General features: G+C 30.1%; 2 protein-coding genes across 2 annotated transcripts in view; one reads left to right on the forward strand and one right to left on the reverse strand.

Moving 5' to 3' along the window:
- The window catches only part of LOC141535290 (uncharacterized), a 64081-nt gene that overhangs the window by 27751 nt on the left and 13795 nt on the right, over nt 1–22535 (reverse strand). Inside the window, exon 4 of the mRNA XM_074255175.1 lies at nt 9157–9213. The gene's annotated coding sequence lies outside the window, so the exon portion shown is untranslated. The remainder of the gene's footprint in view (nt 1–9156; nt 9214–22535) is intronic.
- On the forward strand, nt 12664–13924 carry LOC141535547 (uncharacterized). The gene is made up of 4 exons (XM_074255519.1): nt 12664–12700; nt 12924–13074; nt 13174–13501; nt 13567–13924. Exons 1-4 carry the CDS (start codon nt 12664–12666, stop codon nt 13825–13827), a joined length of 777 nt encoding a protein of 258 aa, XP_074111620.1. The 3' UTR covers nt 13828–13924.

A 22535-nucleotide genomic window follows, 5' to 3' on the forward strand; every position in this document is an offset into this window, starting at 1 on the left:
AACGAACCATGAAACTACGCCGGTTGTACAAGCTAATGGATACCAGTGTACCGAGCAGATAACTTGAATAAATTTAAATCTTGATCCTTATAGTAGAGAAGAGGGAGAGAGAAATAAATTGTATGGACATCATGATTATTCTGATACTCTATATTTATACTATACCTTCACTGTTAAACGTACGACGTTACTACTTACTCTATTTTCACCTTTATTCTCTATCTTGTACTCTATTTATCTCCTTATTCTCCTTAATTTTTAATAACAATTAATAATAATAATAATAATTAGTTGTAAGAATTTCCAACTTTTATAATACTGATAGTTGATTATTTATTTATTAAATAAATTGAACTAAAAATTGAATAGTGTTTGATTAAATCAATCAGGATTACATTTTTCTTAAAAAGACTTGCATAAATTAAAACTTTAATTTATGTAGATCTATCCAGAACTTTTTTTCTCTCTTAAAATTATTTCCTAAAATTTTATTATGAAAAATCTATTTTTAAACCATCAAGATACCTTTTTCTGTTGACAATATTTTTACCTAAAAATCAAAGATAAAAATCTTTATAAACATATATCTCAATTACTGTCTTCCAATTCTCACTACGAAAAAAAAAAAAAAAAATGAAAATTCTTCAGTAAAAAGAAAATTAATTTTCTACCTTAAAATTTTCGCAACTTAGCCTCATAAAATGAAGAAATATATTTGTACAAAAAAAAATATTATTGTTTCCTCAACTTCGGAGTGCATCCATTGTGCAAGATTTAAAATACCTCTCGCTCCTTAAAGTAAATAATTACCTTACGGAAAACTATAAGTGAAAGAAAGAAAAATATTTAAATTTCATTGAAATCCGGGAAACAAGGCATAGAATATCTTCGGCTGTGGGTTTACGAGGCCATAAAAAAAAAAATAAACAGCCTCCGAGCGCACTGTTGTGTGTATATGCAAGTAATATAAGGGACTTTAAAGCTCTTGGAATCAATACTGGATGGTGCATACTATATAATGGAGCTAAGCCAAGTAGTGAGTCGAGGATGCAACTCAACTCTGTTAAACTCCAAGTAAAGACGGCGAGTTCCCTCGAGAGAAGAGTAGAGGCGCCTCGGGTACACTCATGCACATGCAGCGTGCAGCCCGAGCCTGGGGCATTACATCGTACTTGGGACTGCGGACCGCGGATAAACCGCCGAGTTAAAGTTAAGAGGAAAGAGGAAAAAGGAAAAAGTTTAAGTTGAGATAAATAAGTAAGCAGCAGCGGCAGCAGCAACCGAGGAACGTACTGTACAATACGATACGAGGGAAAAGAGAAGGAATATTGTGTACGTATCACGACGCGTCGGTGAGCAAGTATAAAGTAGGTCCGCGGTGGCGGTCCGCGAGCCGACGACGAAGATCGCCGTCCCCTTCGCGATCAGTGCGACCAATCCGCGTTGCGAGTGAGCTGCGTGAAGGCGGAACGCGGACTCTTCACGTTCGCTTATCCGCGTATTTATTATTATTCAGTTTGCAAATACGCGGCAAAAATTATCTCTGTGCCGGCAGATGCCCTGGGAGGTGGAGCCACCGCGGGTATGAGACCAGACTGCCAGAGATCGGCACTCAGCCTGAGTCTTTCTTACTTACTTGCATACTTTTATTTGCTTAATCTCGGCATTCATTCTAATAAGTTAAGCTAACCATTTCACTCGATACTTTACTTCACTTGCTACGTTATGAGCACTAGCTTCTAAGTATGTATGGATGTATTAGAATACGTAACACTGCATTTATACATATTTAAATTTAGACGGATAGATAGATGGATTGTCAGACAAGGAAAAGTAAACAAGTAAAGGCTCAACTAGAGTAATGTTCAGTCAAGTGAGAGACAACAGCAACAACCGAGTACATTACTGATCCTCTGTGCTCACTTATTCTTTACTTTGGTTGGTTAATTTGTTACAGACGACGACTTGAGGCTTTACTATTGTACTAGACTAGTCACATTCTGATTCAATGTTTTGTTTTTGTGTTTTTGTTTAATTCAATTCATCTTTTTGATACATTGTAGAGATTGTATTCCTCAATTTTATTTTTTTATCTAGTAATTTATAGATCGATTATTATTGTTTGTTTAATTTTCATATTATAATAATTATTATTGACCATTAATTGTCAATTAACTTAGCCAACAATTATTAATATCATATTTTGTTGTATTATTTGGAATACATTAATCAACAATTTCTTATTAGAAAAATTTATAGTTCAATCCTACAAGTGAGGAACTAATTTTTTATAACAATGTTAACTTAAGCTACACTGAAAAAAAAAATTCTTGACTGGAGGGTAAATTTTCGTGGCTCAAGAATAAGTCAAAAAAATTTTTTCTTGCTCCAAAATAACTTTTAAAATATTTCAGCGACTTAAATTTCACATTAGGCTTCGACATAAGGGCTTGTACAAAATAACTTGGTTCCTATCCACTATCAGTCCGCATTTTCGTTCTCTTTATTTGATGATATTCAATGCAAGTTAAACTGGGAGCTCGGTGGTGAACGCGCGCGGTCCCTCAGAGGAGCAGCCACAACGTGTGTAGTACCGAGTGATTTTCAAGATTATTCCTCTCTCTATTTTCTATGTGCTGGACCGCGTATGGATTTATTGCCGGCGTGTAGATCGACGACAGATCTGAGATTTACGGGCATTCTAGCAAAGCGTAAGACAATCCGAGAGGTTTTGCTTTATATCGAAATACTTATAAGATCCCTTGTGAATCAACCAGAGATATCCATAAACTTTTGGATACTCAAGCTCAATTTTTATTTAAGATACCATAAATTTACTTCACTAAACATTATGCCATCTGGAAGGAAATTCTCTTTCATTTTTTCATCATTAAATATTTTTCGATTCTGTCAATTTTATTTTTATAGAAACTAATCATTTTTCTATAACTACCCGGAGAAAATTAAATTATATCATTTACAATACGAAATTTTTAGTGTTAACCATCTAAAACAGTATTAAAGTTTTCCGGTGTTAAAATGATTAGTTTTATAATCATATTTCACAAGATAATCATTTTTTTTCTATCATTGATTTTAATTAGTCTTGAAATAATTAACATGAACATTTTAAAAGTCAATTCCTGCCGTATCTGAACGATAAAAATTAAAAAAAAAAAAAAAACTCTCTTTAGAAATAATAACTAAATAAAAACCCGTGATTAATATATAAATAGTTACAAAATGATTTGAAATTAAAAGTGATAGATTGATTGACGAGGGATCATTAGCGAGTCCAGAGGCACGTATTATATACCGATTAAAAAGGAAGCTATATGTGTGCTCAGAGTAAGTCCCCGTGTCTCTATAAGCCGCACTATCATTACATTGCATGTACACACGTGTTACGTGCAAATTTTATTAGCCGAGTTAAAGCTTCTGATCGACAGATAGTGAGAGTTTAGTAAATGAGCTAATGTGTAAAGTGTAATGTAATGGAAGTAAGTAAACGCCATAGATACCATTCGATGGCGATGCTGACTTGTGACTTGGAATAAGAATTATTAACTCCGGGGATAAACCATATAATACCGATCAAGTGTACCATCTAATATAAGTACGTCGAGAAATCATAGTTACTCACACATGTACTTATGGATAAATCTATATCTTGTTTTATTAAATATGTATACATATATGTAGCGTAACTTCAAACGTGACTTGCCGAAAGTCTCAGTTCCGCATTGGTCTTTACGGTGCCATGAATTTCAATCCAATAATGTGAAAGTTATCAACTCATCCTGCCGTGTGGTCTTAACATTTGAGATGATGATATCTGATTTTATTTTTATTTCATTTATTATCTATTAAAGCGATGTTGTTATTATTATAGCTGATGAAAATTAATTCAATTGACTTGGAAATCGAAATATTTATTTCATCATTTTTTAAATGCATTTGTAATTTATTAACAATTAATTCTTTGGGATTAAGTTAATTTTTTTTATTTAAAAATTTTTTTTCTTAATTAAAAATAATCAAACTTTGCTAAATTAATTTTTAGGTTTAAGATTTTATCTCTATAATTAAGATAATTTTCTAATAAGTTTAGAATATGAAAAAATTGTAGAGACAAGAGAATTTTTTTTTTTTTTTGATAAAAAATTGTGGGTTTATAAAAGTATACATTTTTATAAAAAGGTCATATTAATACGCTAAAAAATTTTCAGTGTTTAGATTTAGAAAATTAAGATTAAAAAAAAAAAATTTTTTTAAATTATTTAATTAAAATCAATTTCTCGGAAGAACATTAAAGTAAGAAATAATTAAAAAAAAAAAAAAAAAATTTTTTTCTTTATCCGAAGATAAAATTATAATTCAACGACAATTGATTCCGAGGAAAAAAATTACCATAGTTTTAGATTCGTCAGATAACTTGTGTAAAAAAGTTGTCGAAATAAGGATGCATAAAAAGAGAATAAATAAAATCAAAATGTAAGCAGGTATTTTTCTTGATATTTATAAAGGCATCTGGAATCTAATCTAATGACCAGCGAGTCTTAATAATAAGATTAAAGAGAAGAGTACAAGTACAAGTATTTAAGCGTGTTCATTTGCTGGTTGCTGGTGAAACGACGTTGCGGCCCTCAGATGTACCCAGGTGAACTCTACCAGCTACCTCTATACGCAACCGGAAGTGACCGCGTGCCTGTTGGGTCGTGGAAGAAGTATTCGTGGGAGGCACGGTACCGGAGAACCTTTCCGTTCGCTCAAACGAGAAGTCTCGAAATCCTCGAGTGAAACTAGAATACTTTTTTTCTTAACACACTTTTTTTTTTTTTTTTTTTTTATTATTATTATTTATCTGTCGCTTTTTCATCTGCCTTCTTCTTCTATTCGTTTAGTTTACTATACACATTTACGCATTATAATTTACACACGCTCACTCCTCGCAACTCGCTACTACATGTGTTTTTTTCAGCCGTCTTAATTATAAATTATCGTGACATCCTTTTATCTGTTTACCTGTTACCTTTTTTATCACGGTACATCAAAAAAAACTTTTGGTAAATCCAAACACGTAAAAAATTCGAAATTACAACAATAATGTGTAAATCTTAAACCTCAAATATAATTTTATTCTGATGGAAAAATTAACTTGATTCAGGGAAAAAATATTAAACCAGAACATTATTTTTAAGAATCTGACAATTTTCAGGATTTTTATAACGAAATTATTAAAAATTAAATTAAAAAAAAAATTTTAATTTAAAAAGTTGAAAAGACATAACATTTTGGCCTTTGAAAATTTTTTCTTTAACCAATAAAGCTCTTTTAATTAATTTGATAATTAAAAGAGCTTTTAATAATTACTTTTAATAATTGCTTTTAATAATTAATAACTACTCTAGAATTAATAGTAAATTCAAGTAAATTTTTCTAAGACAAAGAAATTTTAAAAATAATTTCTTTGATTTGAAATCCTTCCTTTAAAATCAATTTAATTTTTTCAACATACATTCCCATCCAATTTAATAAAAATTGAAATCCATAATACAACTAGCGAAACAAAATGATTGGCAAGTATATTAAATATAAATCAAAAGTTTACGATGGATTTAATAATCGAGGTGCGTTGAAGCTTGTCGGGTGCGAAAACGGAGAATTGTGAAAGCCGAGCATGGGTTATATGTTATATATCCTTGTTGATGTACATTTTTTTTAAATATATACATAGACTCTACACTCCACACTCCACTCTACATATACATACATATATTTATTTATTTATTTATTTATTTATACATATAAGCCGGTGCCCTCGCTAGGAAATAAGAAATTTTCTGAGATGCGAGTATACTCTACAGCGAGGGAGGAGGTCTAGCGAACATAGTTAATTTAGATTGTATCGCGTGAGAAGCAGGAAATGACGAAATATCCTGGAGTACCAACTTACACCAGCTTACTGGCAACGATGGTTCTTCACCGTCTTGTGTACGTCGTCGTCTAAGTCCTCAGGTCTTCGTTACTATTATATATAGCACTCTTCTTCTCACTCTGCACTTTGCACTCTGCTTTATACATTCTATTCGCTCTTTACTAATATAATGCAATGTAATATAATAATAATGATAATAATAATAATAAAACTCGAGTATCAGTACTACACTGGCAAAGTAAGGAGTTGGCGCATTCGCGAGTCGCGACCTCATCGCGGAGTTACCAGGTTACGAGAAACCGGCACGCGAGGGCACCAAATTACGTCTCTTTATGAGCTGTCTTCTCTTTTTATTATTCATAGTCATAATCATAATTATTAATTAATAATGTTGAAAAATATTTTTATTTTAATTAATGATTGTAATATCCGAGTCGAAGTATTAGCATAATAAAAAGTTTAATTGAACCATGAAAATTAATATAAAAAATTATTTAAGTAATTTTTGCTTAAGTTCATTTTTTATGAATTAAAAAAATTATATTTCGATTAAAATTATTTTTATTTTTATTTTTATACATTGAAAAAAAAAAAAAAAAAAAAAAAAATGATTCATCAGAAAAATCATTATCGAAAGCTTTATTTGAGTTTAAAAATTCTTGAAGTCAGAAATTTCTTATTTAAATTAATTTTTTTCAACGTCTACTTTTTTCTAAGTCAAAAATTTTTTTCTGTATGAACTTCTATTAACTCATTAAAATTATTATTTTCAAAATTCAAATTTATTCGAATAAAATTTTTAATGTCGTCGTCAACGACTCATAAACTGTCATTTAAATTTACACCCCAAAAAACGAAAAAAAAAAAGTATAAGTTTTTGACTGTGTACTATATATGCAAATTCAATGGACCGTCTCGAAATTTATTCGAAGTAAAATTTTCTCCCATCAAATTTCGAGGTAGAAAAAAAATGACTAAATGAAAATGAAGGAAAAATTTGGACTTGAAAGAAAAAAGATTCGGGGTGTGACTTTGACACAGATATCCATAAATTGCATAATCGATGTCACGCAAATAAACGATACCCGGTTTCTTGGTGGTTGTATCGCGGCACGCCCCAGAATGACGAGCTCAAGCGCAAAAACTAAGCCCCGTTCTCTGGTCTCCAATGAGGCGTGGCGAACGATCTCCAGCGTCACTTCCGGCTTCGATATCTGCCCATGATACCTCATTTTAAAGAGCTAACCGATTCTAAATGTCATCAGTGACCTTTCATGTTTTATATCTATGCCTATACCTATCCAGCAATCTATCTATCTACCTATCTATTTCTATTAACCATTTCCATTCAGCTCTTCTGTCTGTTTCATCCAGATACCATCGGTTTATTTTTATTTTATTCAAAGGCTTTATCATTAACTTAAAAATCCAATATTTCTTCGAAAATTAACATTTTTAATATAGTTAAAAGGATTTTTTTCATTAAATTCATTAAAAGTCGTTCTATATGATGAGAAAAAAATTCGTGAGTTGTTGATTTAAATTTTCTCTCTTAAATCAAGAAATTTTTAGGTGTAACTAGTGCTTAAAGCAATTAAAAAATAAAAATAACAATAATAGAACAATTATTGTCACTATTATCTGTGACATTTTGATCTTTTTTAAGAATAAATAAAAAATGAGATTGTCGGAAGTAACTACTGAGAGAACCGTAAGCTCTTCAAATGGTTAATTGGCCATAGTGACTTCTTTCAGGTGACCAGCAAATGCTACGACAGTGGAACGAATACCACGATAACCACCTAACTGCTTGTCCTTCACTTTAAACTATAACTGAATTATATTAATAATGAATAATGAGGCTAAATTATTTTTTAAGGAAATAAATAAGTTTGAGTCACGATTACACTTATATCAAATAAAATCTTTTATCTTAAATCTTAATTAATCAGAAGAGCAACAATGCCATCTAGTTAATTATCATAATATATTTATTAATAATAAAAACAACCGTTTGAATGTTTCATGATTTTGAATAATAATAAAATTATGTAAAGAGGTTATAAATTGTAAACAGTAAATAAACTTGAGTGTTATAAGTTATAAGAAGCTTTAAATACTCTACTATTCAGTGACATTAAGACACGTGTATACAAGATGTAACAACAAGGTTTTCTAGCTATAAAAGTGATCGAGAGGATTGCATCTTCCTTACTCGTGTGTTAGTATGGTATTAATCGAGATTTCTTGCTTTGCTTCTATTTCGCGTGTAACATCTTGTTACTTTTTTATAAAACACACAACTTGTTTTTTTATTGCGTCAGATCAACGACTTTTTTATGCAATAAATTGAACGTTCATTAATTATTTATTATTTTTTTTTTTTTTTTGGAAATGTAACTGAAGTGTTGTTGAATTATTTTATTTTATTGAAAAATATATTTTTTTAATTTATATTATTAAGTTGCTAGTATACATTATTTTGTGCAAAATATTTAAGATATGGAAAAATGATAAGAGATTTTTTTTGTAGAAAATTGAATTCTGAATAAAAAAAATTTTTTATAAATTTTTTCGTATCTTTTATCTTTTGACAAAATAGTGATTTAAACAAAAAATTAAAAATCTTTATTATTATTATTATTGATTGTATATTTATAGTAGATACATGTCTTTATAGATATAATAAGATTGCAGGATGAAAATTGCTTGAGTGCCGAAGCGTAAAGTATGTATGCGAATCCCGGAGTCGGTCGTTACCTGCGTGCCGCCCACGCGATACACGAATGGGAGGAAAAATATCAGAAGAAAAAAGAGAGATATATCCATAGACGGAGAGGTAACATTGTCCATTACCGAACCGTATAATACACAAGCAAAGGGAAGAGGCGATGACAGCAGACGCCGTGACCACTGCTCAGGATTATGAGGCCTATCATATTGTATTGTATCATACTGTACGTCGCTAACAGGTGTACTACTTTTTCAGTTACTTAATTACCGCTCATAATCTTTAATGCTCAGAAAATCCTACACATTTAATTTATATTCAATATAATTTCAAGATAAAAAAATATATAATTAGGAAAAAATACATTTTTTTTTATCTGAAGATTTTCATTTAAAAAATTTTCAATCATAATTTGTTGAAGAATTTTTAAGAGTTCAAAAAAAAGTTATATACAATAATTATGAGTAAAATTTTAAATAAAACTTACATTTGAAGAAATGGCTCGTGGATGACAAGAACAAACAGCAAGCTTTGTCCAAAAGTTCTGAAAAATAGAAAAAAATCCTTAATTTCTATAAAAAAAAAATAAGCCGTGAATTTTCGGAAATTTTTTTATAATTAATCTACAACAATTAAATTAAATTACCAAAATCCACAATACGGGATTATTAAAGGTGATAAAGAAAAGCGCATGCCTTATCCTTATCGAGCTTAAAAAAGTCGATCTCGCGATGTTTATCTCAGGGTGGACGTTGTCATCGAAGCGGGTGGGTTGCGGGCAATAAATAAATGCGCTTGGAAGCATCACCGCGGCGGATAGTGAGCAAGAAAAGGATAGGGAAGGTAAAGTCTGCCCTGATGGTAGTAGGCGTTGTACATACAACACTGCGCGTAACGAGCACTTGGTTTTATATATTTTTACCCTGTACTCGGTTCTGTGCTGTTCTCTCTTACTTCAGTATTGTATAAATATATATGTATATGTGATACAGACATGTATACCAGTACCAAGTGCATGCACTTCTTGGGCAGTTTCTCTCACTCCCATCCTGGCACATTAAACGTATGTACGTATACATATATATGTTTGTAGTATATACGATTACGATTTGCGTATGAATCCCAGTAGCAAGGTGGTCGATCGCACATTAAATCTAACCGCATTCGCATGCCGATAAGGGAGTCCAGTCAACTTTTAACGTGTATCGTTATTTTATTTCCGTTCATGAATGCAGAAAAAATAAAGAAATTAAAATATATGAAGCATTTTAAAGTCCCCGACTGAGGTTGTCTTAAAGAAAGAAGCTCTTTTTTTTAGTAAGTGAATTATTTTATAATTCATAATACTGAAATTTACTTTGGTGTCTTCAAAGTGATTAGCATTTAATATTACGTTGACACACAGCAGAAAAGTCGAGATTTTTTTTTTTAATTATTTATTTAACGTCGCTTTAACCATTTGGTTCTAGGCGACAGGAAGTCAAAATTATTTGACTTAAAATTTAACTTGATTTGTCTTAATCCAGGAAATTTTTTAAACGTTCGAAAAAACCTCAAAAATGTCTTAATTTAGACTGAAAAAAAAATTCTTTACTAGAGGCTAAATTTTCTTGGCTCAAAAAAATATTACGAAAGATTGAAAATTTCTTGAACCAAGATAAAATAACTTTTGTCTTCCTTAAAATTTTTTTGATGCAAGAAGTTTTTTTTCTGTGTAAGTAAAATAATTTCTTAAAAATAATAATTTTAATTTTAATATTAAAATAATAAAAAGTATCATGAGTTGAGATTCAAGTGAGCTAACGGAGGTTATTAGGGTGAGGGTGAGGTTGTTAGCCTAGAACTAGAATAAGAAGGGCTTCCGGTTCACGATCCTTGGTCCGAGAATTTTAGAATGCAGTGTATAAATGTAAATATTACACTTATAATTAATGAAGGGCTTGATGTTTATTTTTCGAGAGCAGGTATTAATTTAAGCGACTCTTAGTGGGAGTTAATGTAACTGTATGTAAGTGAGAATTTCTCTTTTATGTGGCTAAGTTAATATATACATGATTCATGTATCATAATAAATACATGATACAGGTATGATTAAATGGGGTGAAATTGAAATGTGCATGATAAGCATAGTAATATAATTGCAGATCCCCAGTTTGTCTCACGATTTACAGGTGTTACGAAATTTTCAAGTCCTCCGGTGTGTGCATGTGTGGATCGAATGCGTGGATTATTATTATGGACTAGTCTCGTGCTCACGGGATGCATGTATTATAATTAGTCAGGGTTGATGAACTTGTGTGAATTTTTTTTTCTTAATAATTTTATAATTTTTAGCTGCAGAGGTTTGTTTAGAAATTTTTTTAAATGTTGAGTAATCCTGGATGTTGTGAAAATTTAAGTGGTTATATCGAGAGTTTAGTGCTGCCAAAATTTATGCAATGGAAGGAACGTAATGAAAATAATTTTGAATGCTTTCTGACGATCTCTAAAGAAATTTTTTGAGTCTAAAGAAATAATTTTTGTACAAAGTAAATTTTTCAAATTATAAAAGTTCAAATAATAATTATCATGTTACTTTCTATATTATTTACAAGAGATATTCATTTTTATTGTTCATCTAGTCCCATGTAAAATTTAGCTTCCTGTCATTTTTAAAAATTAAAATTGAAGGAAACTAATTTGAAAATACTTTGTTTTTTTTTGTCTAGAAATTTTTTTAGCTATTAAATTAATAAAAACGCCTCTCAGAATCTCTTCAAATAATGTAAATTTATCTCAAATCAAGAATTTCTTTTTTATATTCAAGACGATAGAATTCTTGAAAATAATCCTTTTACTTACAGATTCCTTCTGTTCAATGAAGTCAACTTTTCCATTCGTAAGCCCTAAAGCAAACGCAGGCTTACAAAACGGCTCAAAAATATGAACATAAAAGTAATGAAAAAAATGTATTAAAGACCTTCGAGCCAATAAATAGTAATAAATATAATATAACAGTATATTTAAGTACTGCATTGTTCTAATCCCCTTTACTAGTACTTATAACTAGTAACTACGCATTATAACTATACTTATTGCATAAATATAGACATAAAATTTCCCACCTAGCATAAATATAAATCTAGAATATAATTTATAAATAAATAAACATAACTTATCAATTATTTTTTTTTCTTTCATATTAATCCATTTTTTCTTTCACAACAATTTTCTGTTTTCTTTCTCTCATTACATATTTGAAGATATTACGCTTATAAGTGTGTGTATGTATATGAACGCAATTTTTCTAACGGTTAACGTCGCACCTGGGCGCGTCAGAGAACAACTTGCAAGTGCGTGCAAGTCACTAAAGAAGTCGGAGGTCACTGTACCTTGAGAAACATAACTTACTTGTCGGTACTATTATTTTTATTATTATAGTAAGCTTCCCTCTCTTTAGTGCTCTATTAAATTATTTACAGATAAGGAGAGCGTATATGTGTACTCCATTTTTATTTATTATTTATATGTGTATAGATAGAGTATATACATGGGTGGTGAGCAGTTAAGTGTAAGTAAAATAATGCATAAATGTACCAGAGCAATTAATGCGAATTAACCGCGCCACTATGTATATTATAATAAGAATTACGTTCTCACGAGTGTTGTTATCTTAAAGCTTAACGACGTCACGGTTTTGGATTTCTCATCGCGGGTTAGGTCCAGGAATTGAAATAGTTAATCGGTACATAAATAAACATTACTTTATCCGAGTTATTATTCTGTCTTAGAGATTTTATTTTGCGAGATTTGCATTTTTTATTATTAATTGTAAGTGTCAAAAAAATTTTTGATGGATGGTTTTTTTTATATCCTTAGGATAGAGAACATTTATGAGTTATTTCATAAAAAAATTTTCAAATCTACTTAACTATTGACGAAAATTTATAATTTGAAAAAAATAATTCGATCGATCGTTTAATTTCTTGAAACTAATTATTTCTTGTTAATCGATATGATTGACAAACCATTAACAAGTTTTATCTTTTCAAGTATGTTCTATTTTTATTAATCATGTACTAGACATAAACGACGGTAGTCTTCATAAAAAACCAAAATTCCTTTAAAAAAAGAATATTTTTTTACGTTCAGTTTTTTTAGCAAAAATTAGTTTTTTTTTTTTTAATTTGTGCAATATTTTGATTAGTTTGTAAAGTGATTATTTTCAATAATTTAAAATGAAAACCTATGAAAAATTGATTATTTTTTTTGTAGTTTGTAGTGTAGCGAATGGATTCCATTCGAAGCTAAAAAAAAATTATCCTTTATTCATCGTGTTAAATATAAACGGCAACGAGGATTTTGTATGTCAAGGTGTGTTGATTAGTCCAAGTTTGATTCTTAGTATCGGAGATTGTGCAAGAAGGTAAATTAATTTCTTTTTTATTCCATTGAATGAAGTGATCTAAATTCCAATTAAGTAAATAATTAATTTTATAAATTAATTCAATTTTTAAATTTACAGTTTATACATATCGTCCAATAACAGCGACACCTACGTCTACGACAATTCACTAAATCGAAAATACATAAGAAGAAATAGCTACTACTTTATCCGTAACGTCGCATTGATTAAGACAGAAGATCCAGTAGTTATAGAAAACTCAGATGATTATATTTTTAAATTAGCAAGTAATGTTGAGGATATCAATTACACTAAATGCAAGCTCCAGTCAGTAGAATCAGACATCATTAAAGACTATTCCTGCGCTTCAGAAAACACCCTTCGAAATGTAACCAAAATGGGGCATCACAATTATATTCATTGCGCGGTTATTGATTACGATAACATAGTAAGTTTTCTAATTAACAATTTTGAACGAACTGATAATTAATTTATTTATTCTTTTATTTGTAGAGGTACGGAGATCTTCTGACATGTTCAAGAAAAAATTCTGAAGAAATGGTTTTAGTGGGATTCGAGTATCATCTTTACTATAAAAGGAGCAGTAAATACCCTACTGAGCCGATAAACATGCACTTTATAAATTTATCCAATTTAGGGATGATTATCAAGCATAGATTGAATTTACTTCGGTGGATATACCAACGTGACTTTTTCCTTAGTCCTGAAAATGACAGAATTTTTTCGATACTAAGAAAGTTTAATGAGAATTAATAATTTACAATTTTGGTAAAACTGATGAAGCAAATTAAAGTTACAGATAGATATAGTCTAAAATATGTAATGCGCAATAAATAAATTCAATCATTAACTTTAATTATTTTTTTTTACCAATCTAATAGTGTTTTTCCCTTAAAGTTTTCGTAAAATTGATTTTGCATACTAATGATTGAAATTTTAAATTTGTTTAGAATTTTATTGTCTTACGCCATTAATTTTTTAAACGAAATTTTGGTAGAGGCCCTATTGACTACCCAAGATGATAAAAAATCAAAAATTAAATCAAGGAAAAATTCCTCAATTTAATCATTTTTATATAGAATCAAGTTAATTTTTTTTTTTTTTCAGTGTACAGAATAATAATTTAAAATTAAATCTATACAATAAAAATAACTGTCATTGTTATGTGAAATAATAATAAAAAATGGATTGATAGCTTTTATTTTTTTATTTCCCGTAATTGGACTTTGAAAAAAAGATAAGAGCTATATAAAGACGCACATTTTTGTGATTAATAATAAAAGCTTCAATCTACTCCTCCAATAAGTTAGATACAATAAGGTATGTATTCACTTTATTAAAAAATATATTACTACGAACATACGTTAAAGTAAAGTTAAGTAAAAATTATTTTCATTTTGTTTTTTCATAAAATCCAAAAGAAATATAAAAATGAAGGTTTACAGATTATTGATTGTTATTTTTATCGGATTTATTTACTGCAAAGCTGCAAAAATAGGAACAAAAAAATTAACTCCGTTGCGAATAATAAGTAAATTAAATAATGTAGAAGTAGAAAAACTTGCTTGCAACGCTGTGTTACTCAATCGACAGATATTACTTGCTTCAGGAACTTGTATTTACGAGTAAGTATTTCCCAAATTTAATATTTTTTCTAGAATACAGTTTGTTTTAATAAACCGATGAAATTAAAGATTAGCAGTCGTTTTTTACAAAGAGCTTTTATACTTGAATGATTTTAATTTTTATAGAAACCTCAAATTATACAAACATGATTACGCATTCATCTACAATGATGAACTCGTTGAAATAACGGTTGATGAAAATAATATTTTCTTCAATGAAGATTTGAGCCGCTATTTCGATCCGTCTTTACGCAATTTTGCGTTGATAATCAATAAAGAAAAAATGAACCCGTCGTATGCAAATGAATATTTCTATTATTTCGCCAGTGATGTTAATAAGATAAATTTCACGGATTGTATAGTTCAGACACCTTCAGATTTAATTACTTTGGATGAAGCACATTCTTGTGTATCGTCGGATAATATTGATTCAATTAATAGAGTAAAGAATGTCAATAAAATAAACTGTCCAAATATCGTCAGTTCATGGGTTAGTATAACAATGTATTTAATAATAAAAAATTTAATTTCATTCTAGAGGAAAATTCTTGACCTAATATAATTTTGCAAAATTTTTCATTTCCAACTAAAGTAGAAAATTTGTATGATTTTCTTACTCCAAGATTTTTTCTCTAGAATAAAATAAAATTTTTTATAAGTAAGGATAAATTACAGACAATAATTAATTTTTCCCAGCAGAAAGATGACGATTTGCTTATTTGCTCGATTAAAAATGATCCCAATACTATGGCTTTAGTTGGATTTACGCAACATGGTTCTAAAAATTTAATCAATTTATCTGACCTTGATCCTATAATAAATCAAAAATTAGCAAAAATTAAAATACTTCCACCAGAGAACAAATCTATTGCTAAATTTTTATCGATTTGGAATTTTTTGAGATTTTTCTCGAACGTTAGCCGATAACTAATAATAAAAACGATTTCATCAGAGGAAGGAACTAATTGAACTATAAAATTATTTTTGGACTAAACTTATGTATCAATTCCAGCTCACTGTGTAAACAAGCTTAGAACATTACTAATGAAGTAATTAATAAAAAAAAATCACTTATTTTTAGTTTACAAAAATTATCAATTATCGATATAAGAATTGAAACATTGAAAGAAGTAAATAAAAAAATATTTCTATTATGTAAAAAATAAAGTTTAATAAATCTGAAAGGGGCCAAGTGTTGGTAGCTAAAGATCTTGCACGGTATAAACAGAACATTAGTGTACAGGAGCATATTAATGTGAGTAGAGCGGAGTGTGTGGTGTAGCGTGCCGTATCACGGGCGGCAGAGAACGGATGTCTGGTGTGTAAGGAACCGCTAAAATGGTGTTCGTCGTTATCAGTTAGATCTGGAGCGACGATGCGAAGAGAAGCACGCCGAGTAGTCGCTGAGGGTTCTGTTCTGTTCTGTTCTGTTCTGTTCCCTACACTAAGCCGAACAGCCGTGCAATACAGCTCGCTTACAACCTCTATGTATTTTATGCTGTAAATGAACCTACCTCCCAACACATCCTCGAGATATACGACGTACAATATACGACATACGACGTACGATGCCCACATCCACAGATATAATGCACCAAGGGCTGGTCTCGTGCTTTCGCTCTACAGTACTTGTTGGTCTCTACTCGGCGTTCAACTTCTGTACCAGGTATCATTGTACCACATACATACCCGTACTTTCAATATTCTCGCCGATCTCTACCATTCCTACCTAAGCATTTTTTATTATATCTTTTCCTTATCCCTCCTTTTTTCTTTCATTCGTTTTACCACGTCCTTTACTTAACTACACATATGTATATATCCACCTTTTTTTTACTTTTTATCAACATTTCGCGGTCTCTTTTACTCGTTCGGTTAATCCTGATCTTACTCGGATGCTGTTACCAGAAACTGCCCACCTAGCTTACCGATATCTTTTCAGGTATGTGTATAAATATAATCGGCATACAAATTTTATTCATAATGAGACAGTCTAAGATATGGAGTGACAAAGGTAATTAGAGTTTACATTTACTACGACTGCTAAAAATTCAATTTTTACTCCAGCAATTTTTTATGAATTTTTTTAATACTAATATAAATTTAATTATAATTTATAAAAATATTTTCATCATTAATAATGAGCTCTATTAACTGTTAATTAGATTTTTTTTAATGTCAAATGATTTAATAAATATTATTATTGATAGTTAAACAATCATTTGTTAAATAAAATTTATTTAAAATTTAAAAATAATTGCTAATACTTAATAAATAAACAAATTGTTTTAAAATAAATTAATTTTTTTAATAAACTAAATTTTTTTACTAAATTGAATCATTAATAAAATTTCAATTAAAAAAAAAATTTACGAAAAAGCTCAATGATAATACGCATAAAAATAGTAAAATAATTTTCCAGGTATTTGAAGAATGGTTGCTGGTTGTAAAGAGATTGTAATTCGTTAATTAGACAGCAAAGACGTCCTACGGAGTCTTTAAAGTTGGCCTTAATTACCATTGCGCGTCCTCAACGCATTACATTTTTGTTATTAATTTTTTTTCCTCTTGTGTAGGAGTTTTTTTTTTATCCATTTACTCAGTCTTTTTGTTTTTATAAACTCGGAGCGAACCCACGCGCGAGATCCGCCGATTATAAGATAACGAGGGCTACGGGCTCAATGAAAGGCGTTTCTCGTCACGTCGTTATAAAAATAAACTATTTTTATTAATTACATAAATATAAACTTTTTATCCAAACAAACAAATGTAAACACCGAGGTAAAAAATTTTAACCGCAAAAAATTTAATTACAAAAAAATATTATTTATTGGTAATACCAATTGCATTTATCATATTGATGAAATGATTGATTGGTTGGTTAAATGTTAAAATATTAAATCTCATAATTCGAAATTTTTGCGAGCAATATTTCATTTTAATGTTTCTAACCAGAAATAAATTAGTCTAGACTTGATCAAAAAAATGAAATCAATAAATATTTTGTTTTCGGTATCTTTTTAATCCTAATCATCCGAGTGTCCTTGTACTGATTTAAATGTTGTAAAAATAAAAATAACAAAATTAAGAGAGCGGAAGCGAGCCGCAACATTTCACTTTTTCGCAACTAGTACACGCGTCGAGCCGAAAAGTATTGCACGACTTCCGAGCTCGATTTTTTAGTTTTGTTTTATTGCTACATCAGCGACAACGGTGGCCCTGGTGATCTCTTATTATGTTTTTTTTATTAATCTTCTCCAAGAACTTTAATTAATTTATAAACTTGGACTTTTAGAGTCTCGATACAGAAAAAAAAAATTTTTATTGAGTTACAAAAAAATATTTCTTGACTCAAGAATTTTTTTATTAGAGCAGAAAGAAAAACAAAAAACTATTTATCGTCTTTGGAAAATTAAATTTTTACCACCGGAATGAGAAAATTAATGATCAATGCTTTACAAGCTTTGAATTTTTGACAGAATTATAAATTTTTCATTCGATCAGGTCAAAGTTGATTTATTTTTCCACAAATATATATTTTAATAGGCAATAAATAACGAATACAGTACATAATAAAAAAAGGAAAAAAGAATAAAAAAAAAACAGTAAACTTGATAAAATATGAAATTAAAACGGTATAAGAAAATTTACTAACGTGATGCCGATCATTAGGATGCAATTAAATTTACAATTTTCATTCATAATTCATTCACATTGTATATTATTACACGGTTCCTAACGTCTCGTGGGAACTCGTTAACTAACCATGAGGGCTAGATGTACATGCGTGTATACACATATATAAATAAATATACACCTCCATGATGTATATGCGTATAAAATAATTAGAGAGGTCATCGTGATTTTGTTTAAAGTGTCGATTGATTCGCGTTGAAAAATTCTAATTATTTAATTAATTGTATGCGCGTCGGTAATTAAAACCTTGTTATTACTGAACAAATTATTCTTCCAAATGTAGATTACGGATAAATAATTATGTATAAAAATATTTTTATAGCGGATAGCAATAAATATTTTATTTAAATCAGGCGTGTATTTCACCCACAGTATCTCAAGTGATAAAGAAAAATGTTACAGTAGTAACATATCTGTCGGTATTTTTATTTTATCTTAAACAGTCTCTTATTCGCAATAATACGGTACTTTGCGGACATTAAATAACTTTTTTTTTATTTTATTCGAATACGAGAGATTAAATTATTTTTTTGAAGGCAATAATAGCGAGTTGAGAGTTTATAAAATGTATGATAAATGATAATAATGAAAAGGTCAAGTAATAGGTGTAGTGTGTGAAAGGGATATTGGATGTAAAATATGTCTTGTTATTTATATTAGATGTGGATTATTCGGAGGTAATGTAACAAGAGCTCAAAAAGTTGAGTGGGCATGTGACGACGTGATCATGAATCTAGTTTGTTTGTATAGGTACGTAACATGTGTAGGTATGAAGTACACGTATGGAAGTAAACGAATTGTAACTGTATCGAAGATCGGATTACTAGATGATAATGATCGATCACGATCGATCGATGCTTGATATTTCACTTTAACTCGACTCGTCGCGATCTCAGGCATTTAAGTTTTCTTCACTTGACATTTATATTATTTTCACATATTTTCATACCTATTTACATTTTACAGTTTATCATCTATCGAATTTTCATTCTTTTTTAATATTATTTCTGATAAATTATAGAGAAAAAGGCAACTAAAAAATTATTATTTCAGACTACATTTTTAAAAGATAAAATTTTAGTTTTAAAATTTATTTCTTACCGAGTTTTTGATGTTAAAAAAATGAACTCGATTCAAGGGAAAATTTTTTAATTAAGTAAAATTTATTTAAATTAAGAAAAATTTCTCAGTTCAAAAAATTTTATGTTTAAATTAAAATGATAAATCTTATCAATATGATTTTCTTTATTCAAGATTTTTTTTCTTGCATCAAATTGATTTTCAACATTAGAATTCAATTTTCAAACTGTAATATTTCAATTTTTTTTTTGCTCAGAGCTTCTATTAAGCTCCAGACAACCAAAGAAATATTTTTGGGTAAAAAATAGAAGTTTTGATGAAAAGACAAAAAACAAAATAGAGACGGTAGGTCATGAGTAAAGAGACGAGACTGTTTAATTAACAAATATAAACGTAGCAGCGGGGCTGATAAACAGCACGTACTAGCAATAAAGTTCGTGCCGCCTCCAATGTGACCGATAACACACTCTTTAAAATATGCCTATATATATATATATATATATATATATATATATATATATATATATATATATATATATATATATATATATATATATATATAAATATATATCTATATATCGGTCGCGGATTTCTCTCGGTCAGTGCTTACGCCGGGGGCCCGATATACTATATACTTGAACGCACCTTAACGCCCACATTCCCGTAAGATCGCGGGGGTGTACGCACTGCATTTTATTATTTTTGTTTCATTTTATTCACCATATATTTTTTAGTGTAGCTCCTTTTTAAATTTATACATCTATACATATTTATCTCCATCCTAGAACGCTTGGTATGCCGCGATACCCCTTTTCTACTACATATGCACTGACGTTACGCATCAGGTATCCGTAAAATATGTGGACGTTTTATAATAGATGCTCCTCCTCCTCTTTTTACTCCTCCTGCAGCTCTTCTTCCTCAAGGAAATTTATTCTTCTTCCCTCGCAAGCATTTTCTCGGCTTATATTTTAACTACCAAAGCAACAACTAACAACGGTAACAATTGACCGGTTAAATATTCTCGTTAATTCAATTATCTCCTTTTTATTTTATTTTTTTTTACATTTAATCCATTTTTTATTTTTCTATTGAAAATATTTTTTTAAGGATAAATTTTTTTAAAGCTAATTAAATAAAAAAATTCAAAGTTAGTCTAATGAAAAAATTTTTAACTTTGATTACGATTTCAATGAGTAATTTAAGCCTTAAATGAAAAGCAAAAAAATTTTTTATCAAAATAAAATGAACTCAAACAAGAAAAATTTCTTATTTCAAAAAGTTTTTAACTTGAAATGTTTAACATTTCCCTTGTATTCAAATCAGAATAAAAATTTTTGAAAAAACTCAATACTTTCTTTCTCAAATCTCATTCGAGTAAATTTTTCCATCAGTATCCAAATAAGATAAAAAAAAAAAAAAAAAAAAAAAAAAAAAAAAAAACAAAGTATTGTCGGCAAGTTGCAAGTAAAAAAGTACTTTTTTTCCCCTCCGGGTGTAAAGCGTCAACTTTAGCCCCGCTGCGCTAAACAAAGTTTCCGCTTTACACCTTCGTCAGGGAAAAAAATAGTATACACTCCTCGGGAAGTAAATAAGAAAGCCTCAGATCACATGTTTGTTGACCTCGGCTTCGCCTCGGCCAACAATTACATGTGATCTGAGACATTTCTTACTTTACTTCCCTCGGTGTGTAATATACTATACAACCGTTTATTTTATTTACTTAACTGAAGCAAATGTTTTTTTCAGCATTTATATATTCTTTATTTATTTTTTCTCCCAGCAAAGATTGAGAAGCGTATCATTTGCATGTCTGCATTTGCAGGTCAAGCCAGCGACGAAAATGTCTTAGGCAGTCTCAGTCTGAGTCTGTGAGAGCGCAGAGAGTGCGTAACGCAAAGGATGAGGATGCACGAGCAGAGAATCGCCGTCGTCGTCGTCGCCGTCAGGTCGTTCGACTTGACTCGATTTTTAAGAGTAGCGCAGAACGCCAGGAGATATATCTCCCGATGTGACTGCGAGGGGGACTAAGGAGGAGTAAAACAGAAGAAAAGAGAAGAGAGCCCTTTCTCACTACCACAAGCACAAGCTTGTTGCAGTCAGTACTACACTCAGAAGCAAATCCAGGTACAGCCAGAATATAGGCTGAAACCACCCGCTTCCCTCTTACTTTAAGAGCCACAGTATATATACTTATATATTGTGTAAGTCGTATCGCATTTACTTGCTCTTCTTCTCAATTCTCATTCTCATTCTCTCGCGTCCCCTGCACTGGTTCGGTCCCTTTGCCTTTACTCGTATTTATATTATATCGACTCTACTCAGCTTGCGAGATACTACACGGAGGCAACTGTTGGCGTCTTGGCACACATGGCACACACGGCACACACCAACTCTCCTTTCCACCTATTATACTAAACTCTTTTACTCCCTTTTATTTTACTTTGCTCTTCCACACAAATACACACATATACCCTCACCCTCGTACAATCGATTTATATATAAATATATAAGAGGAAGGATATATAGGATATACAGGAGGGACAGAACCCGCCGCTGCGGAGACAACATAAAGATTTAAGACTCTGAGTTGCACCAATAAACATGCTGTGTGCTCAGGATCTCGGAGACTGGTGCCTTGGAGATCTCCGAGTGTGCATTTTGCTTCTGTGTTCCGTTTTCTGTTTCGCTCAGTTCGCCTCTTTCAAATATATTTATATTTGTATAAAGAGAAAGAAAAACTGAATCCTCATTTTTTTATATTTATTTATTTATGGGGTAAATAATGTACGTAAGTACAAGAGCAATGAACCAGATTCAAAGCAAAAAAATTTTCATACCCTCTTTTTGCAACCTTTGAGGTTTAAAAATCATTTTTTACATTGAGTTTAACTGTACGGGTCCTATGGGACTGCGAGAATATATTAAAAAATTTTTCGATGGCTGGGATTTAGTTGGAATTATTTTTAATATTAATTTTCAAAGTTTCAAATAGCAATTTAAACTCTGAAAATTTCCTGCAAAATTTTCGGGAGTTCAAATCGTTTGAACTATAGTACT

The sequence above is a fragment of the Cotesia typhae genome, unplaced genomic scaffold, assembly GCF_013202065.1.
Source record: "Cotesia typhae breed Kobodo isofemale line unplaced genomic scaffold, CoteBio_Ctyphae contig_123, whole genome shotgun sequence".
Taxonomy (NCBI): Eukaryota; Metazoa; Arthropoda; class Insecta; order Hymenoptera; family Braconidae; genus Cotesia; species Cotesia typhae.